Source organism: Gymnoscopelus braueri (assembly GCF_963280865.1).
Source record: "Gymnoscopelus braueri genome assembly, chromosome: 8".
NCBI lineage: Eukaryota > Metazoa > Chordata > Actinopteri > Myctophiformes > Myctophidae > Gymnoscopelus > Gymnoscopelus braueri.
The window spans coordinates 31,952,751-31,963,806 of record NC_137609.1 but is presented as its reverse complement, the minus strand read 5'-3'; the positions used below and the strand labels follow the sequence as shown (position 1 = coordinate 31,963,806).

The 11,056-nt window shown below is 40.2% G+C and overlaps 1 protein-coding gene across 1 annotated transcript; it reads right to left on the bottom strand.

Annotated features, from left to right (window-relative positions):
- Positions 1–342: 342 nt before the first annotated feature.
- LOC308090388 (uncharacterized protein) lies at positions 343–4,024 on the bottom strand. The gene is made up of 5 exons (XM_080435542.1): positions 3,911–4,024; positions 3,023–3,355; positions 2,107–2,394; positions 978–1,136; positions 343–589 (listed from the first exon to the last, which is right to left on the bottom strand). The coding sequence occupies exons 1-5, from the start codon at positions 3,981–3,983 to the stop codon at positions 456–458; spliced, it is 987 nt and encodes a 328-aa protein (XP_080291668.1). The 5' UTR covers positions 3,984–4,024; the 3' UTR covers positions 343–455.
- Positions 4,025–11,056: the final 7,032 nt, after the last annotated feature.

Sequence of the window (11,056 nt, the reverse complement as noted above, 5' to 3'; positions counted from 1 at the left end):
ACCCTCCCTAACTATTATATCCTGGAGTCTGGAGCCAGAATCTAACTGGGAACCTCCCAATTTCCAGACGAATCGTTCTACTCCTCCTGAGTCGCTGTCACCCAGTTTTTATTATAAAAGACAATTGTTTCAAAATGTATAGATCATTGGAGAAAACATACAATGGTGACCATACAAAGAGCTAGCCTGGTAAACCCTCCCTCCGGAAATCTCATTTCCATTTGATTCCGGAATCAAATGGAAATGAGATTTCCGGAGGGAGGGTTTACCAGGCTAACAAAGAGCATCCTTTCTAAGAATAGAATGTTTGTTACAAATACAGTTTGTAAAATGCCACGACATGACATCACAACATTAAGATGTCAAAAAAAAAAAATTAAGCAGCTGTAGCTACGAAGTAAAACACGTAACTCAATTAGACAGATCCTGAAAGCTGAACAAAATCAATGGCTCCGTCAGACACTGGAGGAGACCTCTACCTCAGTCCCATACAGCACTTGGTCATTTGTTGGGGGTGGACCGGGTGGACGTGTAGCGCTGTGCCTTGTATTCACGGCTGCATAGACAACACTGTCAACTTCAGAATTAACTAGAATAAAGAGAGAATGGACAATCTGTGAGAGATTTAATCGGGACTATGTTTTCATAACGCATCCATTATGAAGGCTATTATATTATTATATAATATTGTATTTATATGGTGTGGTTATGATTCCACAATTGCATGGATTCATTTAGGGGAAATTATGAGAAAACTTTGTTTGCCAGTTGACAGCATATAGTGACGGCTGTTTGCATCTGGTGCCACATTTACTCCTGCTAGCACAGGATTGACACCTTGAGTTCACTGACACTCCCCTAGAGCATCTTTACACATGACATGACTTGCACCATCAGGAGAAACATTAAATTAGAAAACTGGTGTGATTTTTTTCTTGGTAGAGGTTTGCAGTCTTGTATCTATACTGTTGTTTTACCTGTGTTAACAGTGTGGGAGCTGGTTCTCTTACGCAGAATGAAGGTGCAAACACACAGAGATAGAAGGAAGTTGAGAGCGGTGGCAGCACTAATAGCTATAATCACAGTCACACCATCCAGCTTGAATGAGGAGTCTGGAGTCACAGAACTGAATTGATCTGGAACATGGTTTTACAATAGTTAAGGCGAGGCACGTTCGTTTACATAGCACATTTCATACACAAAGTAAATTCAAAGTGATTTACATACAGAACAAAAAAAGTCTAATGAAATTGAGAAATTTAAAAGAAAAAAGAAAGAGGTGTAAGCTAAATGTATGGTTGCCCAGTCTCTAAATCTGTTTTCTGTTTACTTCCCCCATTACATTCCCAAAAATGACATGGAGCATCAATGTAGAGCCAACATGGCTGCCACTGGAAGTAAATTACAAAGCTTTCAGTCTTCACCATGGCAAAGTTTATTGTTTTGTACTGTAGGCTGCCCTAGCGTGTCTGATATCTGGTCTAGAGGGGCGGGTTCAAAATCTCTGGTGAAAAATTCTGTGAGATCCCATTGGTTCACCGATCTGTCCGTCAGCCCCCGCCCCCGCCTACTCCCCCAATGTGCAGCATGAGAGCCCTGACGTCACAACATTTAGAGCGACGTCCACTGCACTCTGGTTGGTTGGGGAAATGAAACACTTCCTATTCCAGGAACGTCAACACGCTGGTCCAGGCTCTTATTTTTGAGCAAAACTAAAAAATAAAAGCCTGGAGATCGAGGCTAATTGTTTTGTGCATTGATTTTATTTGACCATTTTACATCCACACACAAATTAAGTTAAGTGTAATTTAGAACTTAAAACCTCTAGACTTAGTAAACTGGACCTGAGTTAGCTCTGTAGTTGAACCGCTTTTTTTCCAACTACACCAAATCTCTCAAAAGTAGCCGATCTACAAGCTCTCAGCGCGCCACAATGCGACACGTTGTGAGCTTATAGATATTTTTGGATACAATTCCTCCCAGAATATGGATTCTGGGGTTAAGTGGTTAAGATGACTGCAAATTAGCAGGGGCACAAAATAGTTAGGCTACTGATAAAAATATCTTCTGACATCAACAGAAAGTCAAGAATGATCCTTCTCTCACCTTCACAGGCTGTTAGCTGGATGACTGTTTGACTGATGCTGACTTTGTTCTGAACAACACAAGTCAAGCTTCCCTCTAATTGACCATTGACCAAACTGACCCAGCTGATGCTGCTCAGTTTGGCATGGTCAGGTGTGGCACTGCTCAGTGATTGGTTGGTGGTCAGGGTCATTACTTGGTTGTCCAGCTGCCAGATTAACTCAAGGTCATCTCCTTTTGAAGAACAGCTGACCTTCTTCTCTTCTGATGACACACACACCTGAGACACATCTGGCCCTGAAACAGGAGCTGGAACACAAGCACGCACGCACGCACACACACACACACACACACACACACACACACACACACACACACACACACACACACACACACACACACACACACACACGTTTGTTTGTCTTACAATAGGATTTTCTTAATGCCATTATCAACATTTTGGGGCATTTTGACGGTAAGCCTAAAACTGTAAAATAGCAGATCTACAAGCTCACAACACGTCGTGCTGCAACACGCTGTGAGCTTGTAGATAGGCTATTTGTCAGTGCACAACACAAGTGCTCAACTAAGTCTAAATCAGGTATAACTCTAATCCTATAACACCTAAACCAAACCTCTAAATGCCTAACCTTAACCTTAACCCCAACCTGAATCTTTTCCTAATTGTAAACCTATCTCTAAAAAAGATACTTAACCATAAAACAATCATTTCTCTCGTGAAAATGGTCCTCACAACGCACGCACGCACGCAGGCACGCACGCAGGCACGCACGCACGCACGCACACACACACACACACACACACACACACACACACACACACACACACACACACACACACACACACACACACACACACAATCATTTATTGTATCAATCTCTTGTATTAAGCTTTCAAATGTGTCTTTTGGGCCTACCTTGTATTTGAAGTTGCATCCGGGCTTTCCGCATTAATTTACCCACTGAATCAAATGACTCCAATTGGTAAACGCCAGAATCGTTCCTCATTGAGAAGTCCAGTCTTAATGTTCCATTGGGTAAATATTTACACAGAGGTTCACATTCCACATGCAGTGTTTCTCCCTGAGAGGCTTTCCCTTTTTTCATTACAGTGGTAGTCCTGCCCTGTCTGCTTCTAGTTAACTTAAAGTCTTCCTCATTAGTAGAGGTCAAATGAATTAATAGAGGCGACCCCAGAGCTCCAAAACACTGAGTTTCATTACCTTCTGCCAAATTACACAATGTAGAACCTGATAGGGGAAAGAAAGCACAAACAAATATAGTATTTTAGTATCATAATGAAATGACTGAAGTATTTCTTTCATCTGGTGGGAGAAACATCAATCCTTTTCCAGTTTGTGTTCTAAATGTATGATCAAAAACTAACTAATACCTATAAAAGTTTTTTGTTTACAACTTACAGTAGGCCTACTTGTAATTATTTATGATTTATTTAATAATAAATAATATTATCAAATATTTATAATTATACTATGAATTTGTATTAACATAGTTTTTTTAATCAATTTGAGTCAAGTTGGTATTTTATAAGGTATACATTATAGTATATCAAAGTAAACAAGTAAACAATTGTCTTCCTCCTTCCCTCAGTTTGAATTACAAATATGTTTGATTGAAAAATATGTACGTATACATATATTTGTAAAAATAAACACTTTAAAAAGTAAACAATTGTATCTGGTAATTAAAGACAGTTCTGGCAGGCTGCTATTGGTTTCCCCTTGCAAGATTTGCATTAAGAGATGGATAAAATGGTGACAATATGCAGATATACTGAAACATACCGTGTGTGTTTGCGAACAGTGTCAGAGGCAGAGCTGTGATGATGATGATGATGATGTATGCAGAGGAGTTCATTTCTTCAGTTTAAGCAGAATGATTAGAGCAGGTAGTCAGTCCAGTGTTGTTGAGGTTTTACTGCAGTCAAAGGAGAGTTTACAGAAACAGAAACCATGCTGTTATGCCCCTGTATCTGTGACCTGCATGTGACCTGTCAGTCATGCAGGATGTAGGAGGTGGCGACCATACATTCACCCCCAACGTTAAGGGCACGTCATTAGGCCTAAAGTATTTGCAAAAATGTGCACACACAAAAAACAAGGCCTAAAAATACTTGATTTATCGTTTATCACACGCCAGTGTCGTGCAGCGAAAGTTTCAGATTTGTGATGTGTTGTGACCTTGTACATCTGCTATTTTTGCAGCGTGACACCTTCTTGACGAAGTATAGTTCAAGCAGGATTATCAGCTTTTGAGTGGGGTGGTTCTATTATTTTGTTTGTTTGTTTTTCAATACAATTGGGAGTATTAATCTAATGCAAAATTACTTTAACATTCACATGACCATAACAACAGCACCAGTAACTATTTCTCTGAGGCCATTTAATGTCTATAAATCTCAAATGTCGGACTGAAATAGAGCAGAGTGAAATAACATGCACCGAGAATTGCTGTGGGCTCATTTTTGTACTTTTTAGTAAATCAGTAAATATACATGGGAGTTTATTTAATTTTCTCAGTTCCCTGTATGCTGGAAATGTTTAGTCAAATGGTTTGTCCGCAAGTGTCTTTCCAAGTTCCCTTTCTTCACCATCAGGTTGCTCAGATTATGGAAAACAACAAAATAAGCTACCATAGTTATGCAGACGATACACAAATATGCATGACCATTATCACTAGAGGACTATGGTCCAAAACAAACACTGAGTAAATGCATTGAACAAATCAACAATTGGAAGTGCCATAATTTTCTGCCAAGTCAAAAACCTTGGTGTAGTCATGGACTTAGACCTATGTATGGTACATCAATACATACATATGGCTGAGATTTCAGTTCCTTACTTATTTTTCTCAGTTCTCTATATGCTGGAAAGCTCTAGTCAAATGATTTGTGGTTTGTCAGAACGTGTCTGCAGAGGATACACAAATCTACATAACCATTATCATTAGAGGACTATATAGGCCAATACAAACACTGCGTAAATGCATTGAACAATTGGATGTGCCTTAATGTTCTTAAATTAAACAAAGGCAAAACTGAAATAATAGTTTATGGAGCCACGGGAAACAGATTAAAAGTCAGCGCCTAACTCCAATCGGTAATGTTAAACACCTCTAGCCAAGTCAAAAACCTTGGTGTAGTCATGACTTAGACACTTAGACACATTTTAACCAATATAAAAAATGTGCCACGGACATGGACAAGTCTTGCCACGGACACGTTTGTCCGTTTACAGACATGTTGATGATCCCTATCTATTGGCTCTGTTTGTGGTTTAAACCCAACATTAGACACAATGTCACGGAGTAACAAGCTAATGAAATGAGCTAACTTGGCCTTAAGGTGGACTGACTTAAGGTATACCAGTAATTCTACACAGAGCTAATGTGACACCAACTCATAACCCCTGTCTCATCAAAGTCTCAACAAGATGCAGTCACATTACTCATACCAATATCAAATATCTCCATTATGCAACTATAAAGTACAATGTTATATACATTGTTGGTGAGTAATGGATAAATGTTTCTTTGTTACTTAAACATTTAACCCACCATTTGCCTCTATTCCTTCTTCACTCTGCTGAACTACACCCCTCTTTTAATTACAAGAAAACATGCACCAATGGTTATCTTCACACCAGCCTCAAAACACTGTCTTACCACATCCACATCTTTCTCTCTCTCACGCTGCCCCCCCCCCCCATTCTGCAGTAAGGCTATTGTATCTGTGGCTGCTGTTTAAACAAGCGATGGAAGAAGTTGTGGTTTATAACAGTCATATCATACACTCCTAGGCTAAATAAATATAGCATGCAGGAAAGAGCACTGAACATGAACTGAAGAGCACTTACCATCCCCCCCAAGAGGCAACAAGTTGTGGTTTATAACAGTCACTCATATCACACATTAGGCTAAAGAAATAGCTCACAGGAAAGAGCTTTGAACATTTTGCGGCTGGCTACTTTTAAGCAATAGTTTATTTTCATGTGCCTGGCAGACATGCAACGTGTTTATGTTCATATATGTTAAATGCAAGCGTGCGCACACATGTTTAGGAAGAAATAAAACAGTGAAGCAAGCATACCACTGACATTGGGGTTCACAACCATGACCTTAGAGGACTGGTATTCTACACTAAAATAACTATTGTCACTTTGGAAATAAAATGCCTGCATGGATGTCACTTTCTGGAATGTTGTACCAAAGGGGTTGAACCTAAATTAAGCTCACAAGGAGCATCATGTTCTGTGCACTAACTGGCTGAGCCACCAGACACTCCACAAGCTTTTTTACTGTAACATATAGTGTAGGCATGCGGTTGCACTGAGGCCTATAGGGATCGGGAGAAGCATAGAGAGAGTGGGCCCTCTATCAATGTGTTGTGCAGAGAACGGTCTCTCTCTCGATCTCACACACACACACGCACGCATGAATGCGCACATATGGAATGGAACCTTAAACAAATTACTTAAAGCAATACAAGGCAGGTCCACAAATAACGATTTTTAGTAACCTCTGCTGGTCACTACCGTCATTGCAATTATTTAGCGCAGTCCTGCATTACCCAGAATTCCATTTGTTTTCACCGGAAGCGTTTCAAAAAGCGTTCTTTTAATTGTTTTATATTATCTGCGGATCGTTTCTCTTAGCCAGTGGAGCTTTAGTTACCGTGAGCTGTGTTTTCTTTTGCTGTTGTTTTTCCATCTTCAAATCCTATAATATCTTACAGTTTTTCACAATTGTTAACACACAAAAAGCGAAAATTCTGCACCATTTTCACAACCTTAACTTCATGTACTAATCGCTCGACCCAATTTGGCACTACTTCACACTCCCTTATTTGCATTAGACTCTGACTTTCCTTCTTTACACTCATCACAATCATTACATTATCACCTTGTTATCCAAGCACTACACACAATGTTCAGTTGTTGCACACTCTTCTCACGTAAAATCTCAAAGCAACAATCTACAACACACTTTGTTGTCCAAACACTACACACAATGTTCAGTTGTTGCACACAATTCTCACGCAAAATCTCAAAGCATCAATCTATAACACCTAAATAGTCAAATCTCTAAACATTCAGGTCTGGTGAGCAATTTGCACCACCGGGCTGCTCCAGTGCGTGAGTGGTTCCAGGACCACCCACATTTTTCCGTTCTGTACCTTCCACCTTATTCTCCTTTCCTGAATCCCATTGAGGAGTTCTTTTGAGCTTGGAGGTGGAAGGTAAATGAACGGAACCCACAGAGCCGGGTCCCACTGCTCCAGGCCATGGAGGAGGCTTGGCGACGTCACTGTTAGGGTGTGAATCTTCTGCTATCTCACGATTCGATTTGATTCTGATTCTTGGGGTCACGATTCCGATTCTTTTCCGATTTTTTCAAAACAAATGATTCTCGATTAGTAAAATATGTTTTTTTCCAATTCAAAATCGAAAAATGTCATTATACAAAAATCGTGAAAATCGATTGCAGCCCTAGTCACTGTTGAGGTCTGTCAGGGCTTCATGCGCCACTCGAGGCGTTTCTTCCAACGCTGCTTGGACAGGGAGAACATTGCCTATGATGTGGATGAGGCCCTCTGGCCAGACATGAACCGGAGGCATGTTGCCTAAATCATGTAGAGAAATAAAACATTTTTGGCTGCATATTTGTGTTTTGTTTTATGTTTGACTATGAAAAAAGTAGGCCTACACTGAGTCATTTTACAAAAGGAGAAATGTCTCATTCTCCAGAGTCATTGTCATTCATATGGTGTGTTCCATTTATATGATTGTGTTTTCAATTTTGCCCTGCAGTGTGCTGTAAATGTTTGGTAGTGTGCAGCACATGCTTATTGTGTGTACTGTAATGAATGGTATGTGTGTGTCATTTGAAAATATGGCCGTGTGTACCAAATGAAAACACGAGTTCCATTTTGTGAACAGTTAAAAGATTTGATGGCAAAGAGTCATCTTGCAAAGGCAGTGTGGGGTTTAGCATTTTGTGTGTACTGTAATGAATGGTATGTGTGTGTCATTTGAAAATATGGCTGTGTGTACCAAATGAAAACACGAGTTCCATTTTGTGAACAGTTAAAAGATTTGATGGCAAAGAGTAATCTTGCAAAGGCAGTGTGGGGTTTAGCATTTTGTGTGTGAGGTTTTCAGTTTTGTGTGTGCAGTTTTGAGAAAGCCGTTATTGTTTTGAGAAACGTGTGTTAACAATTGTGAAAAACTGTAAAAACAGCGTGAAATTCCTTTTTGTTATTAGCGCGGTAGTTCCAGGCCAAACAGGAAACCAGTGCGGTAGTTCCTGGCCAAACAGGAAACCGGTCCATTTCCGTTTCCGTTTCCCGGCTGGATGATGTCATTTTCACGGGAAGGACGCCCCCGCCACCGTTTCAATAGAAAATAGTTTATAAAAGGCTTTCGGGGGTGAAATTCATGGAGTGGGTGTTGTGAAACATTTGCCACTCACAAAAGATATACAATTTAACTTTAGTTTTTTTGAAAAAGTTAGCTAGTATAGCTTTAATAATTACTGTACTTGAAATACTCTAGGAATGATTTACACCATCCATGATAGGCCTCTATTACGCGTGCATTAGAAGATTTGAATTGCAGTAGGCCTAATGACACTTTTTGGTTGTTACTTCTTTGAAAGTTTATTTTGCCAGCAACAACGTTTTATCCCGATATTTTTGTCATGCAGATCAGCTGATGAACGCATGTCTGATCTGTAGCCTTAGCCTACAGCAACAAACAACTGGTTAAAGTGACTGCAGTAGCAGTGAAAATGGGGAAATAAACGTAATATTGTCTCTAGTCAGCCATACAGTACTTGTACTTTATAGGTTTGTTATCTAGAACTCTTATTATTAATTATGTAATTACAGTAATAGGGTATTAGAGCTTAATTCTTAATAGTAAAACAACTGTAGGCTATGTTTGCATAGTTTGGATTTGGTTCATTTGCTCTTTTAAAATGTCATTGCGGCCTACAACAATAATGAGTACAGGAAAGTAAAAGTCAAGTATTGTAAATGGTGCATTTATATAGCGCTTCTATCCGAAGTAGGGTTTAACATTTTCCGGGAAATAGCTAATTTTAATTCCCGGGAATTTTCAGACCTTTTCCCGGGCTTCCCGGGAATTCCCGTTAAAGGGTAAAAAAAAAAAAGAAGTACCCACTAAAATGCATTATTATGTAGATACTTAAATAGCCAATTTTATATTGAGGTGCCCAAATGTCCCTATTGTGTCCACCTATGAACTTGCACTAATAATGACTTAAGTTGATTTTTTAAATCATATAAATATAATATATAAATATAATATAGTGCCCTGGCGGAGATCTGCCCTGTTGCGCAGCAGCAGCGGGTGAAGACAATTAACTTAAACGAGGAGCTGCGCTGTGCACCCAACACGCACTCAAACAATGTCAAACTCTAGCTGCTGAAATAAACGTTCCATTTGTATCATTATTGACAAGAGAATTTGCAAAAGGATTATTTATTTATTGTCCATCAGAGCGCCGGTGAGGTCACAGCTTATCTCTACTTTTGTAGGATATTGATTTGATAGCCTAAACTTGTAATTTGTTTGCAGTTATTAATTTATATTAGGCTACTTGCTGGATATTAAGACTCCATTTTGGGATGTTGGCTGTATGTTGTCAAATGTATTAATCTATATTTTGTTGTTGATCAAATGTCGGGTTTTGTAGTGTGATTTTCAAGTGCACATGCATGCGCTGCCACTGACAATCAATGAGACAGACAGCTGTTGTGCAGTTCACTTGTTCTACTGGGTAGTTCTAGTAAAATGGTAGTTTGAACGTTCTAAAATGCAAGTGTAGGTAGGGTAGGCTACATTAATGATGATAAAAAAATCGGACCACATCGGTCTAATTCTCTCTCTCTCTCTCTCTCTCTCTCTCTCTCTCTCTCTCTCTCTCTCGCACGCGCTCTCTCATGCTCTCTCTCTCTCTCTCTCTCTCACTCTCTCTCCAGTCTCTCCTCTCTCTCTATCAAAAGCATTGCTTGGCTTGCGCGCATTTTAAGCTGGAATATAGGCTCGAAATCAAACCTACCCACTGTTTATGCAGCGTTTCACTTGATGTTGAATCTCAACTAGTCAACTGGTGTATACTGTTTGACAGCAGAGGAAACGGTGAAATCAGCGTGCGCAGGGCAGGCAGGGGGGCATCACGGCCACTTGTGTTTTATTTTGTGCATTACTGTTACATTCAGTGCGTCCCATATTGGTTCTCACAACGGGACGATGGGACCCTGCCCTGGTCGGCAACGCGGCAAGTAACTTGGCTAATTATAATAGTAATTCCTCCGCGCTGTAGGCCTTTCTACTAATTAGTATTCATTTCTAACAAGAAAAAAAAAAACGGGATCCCGGGAACCGAAGTCAGTTCCCGGGACGGTAAATAACCTCGGGATTCCCGCATCCCGGGATTCCCGGTGTTAAACCCTAATCCGAAGCACTTTACATTGATTGTGCCATTAACCCATTCACACACACATTCATTCATACACCGATGGCGGAGGAAACCATGCAAGGCACCAACCTGCTCATCGGGAGCAATTAGGGGTTCAGCGTCTTGCTCAAGGACACTTCGACACTAACTCTAGGGGAGCGCCCCAGCCCGGGATCGAACTGGGAGCCTTGCGGTTTCTACCCGGCCACTCTACCCCTGAGCCACTGCCGCCCATTGTGCTGGACATTGTGCATTTACAGTATTTGTGTCATAGTAACAAGGTTTTTCTTAGTATCAGTCTCTGTTGCAGACTTGTAAAATGAAAGTAAACTTTGTAGCTTTATTTTTACTGCAGAATTGGGGAGAGCATGAGCGTGAGAATGAAATATATATATAGATAGGAAGAGGGCGAGGCTGAGATCTGTGTGGTAGAGGATGGTGTGAAAATA

Excerpts from the sequence above, each read along its gene's own strand:
- LOC308090388 (XM_080435542.1), bottom strand. The coding sequence starts at position 3,983 with ATGAACTCCTCTGCATACATCATCATCATCATCATCACAGCTCTGCCT. Across the intron at positions 2,395-3,022 it reads GATGCAACTTCAAATACAAG|CTCCTGTTTCAGGGCCAGAT; the intron begins GTAGGCCCAAAA and ends CTTGTGTTCCAG. Across the intron at positions 1,137-2,106 it reads CCAGCTAACAGCCTGTGAAG|ATCAATTCAGTTCTGTGACT; the intron begins GTGAGAGAAGGA and ends ACCATGTTCCAG.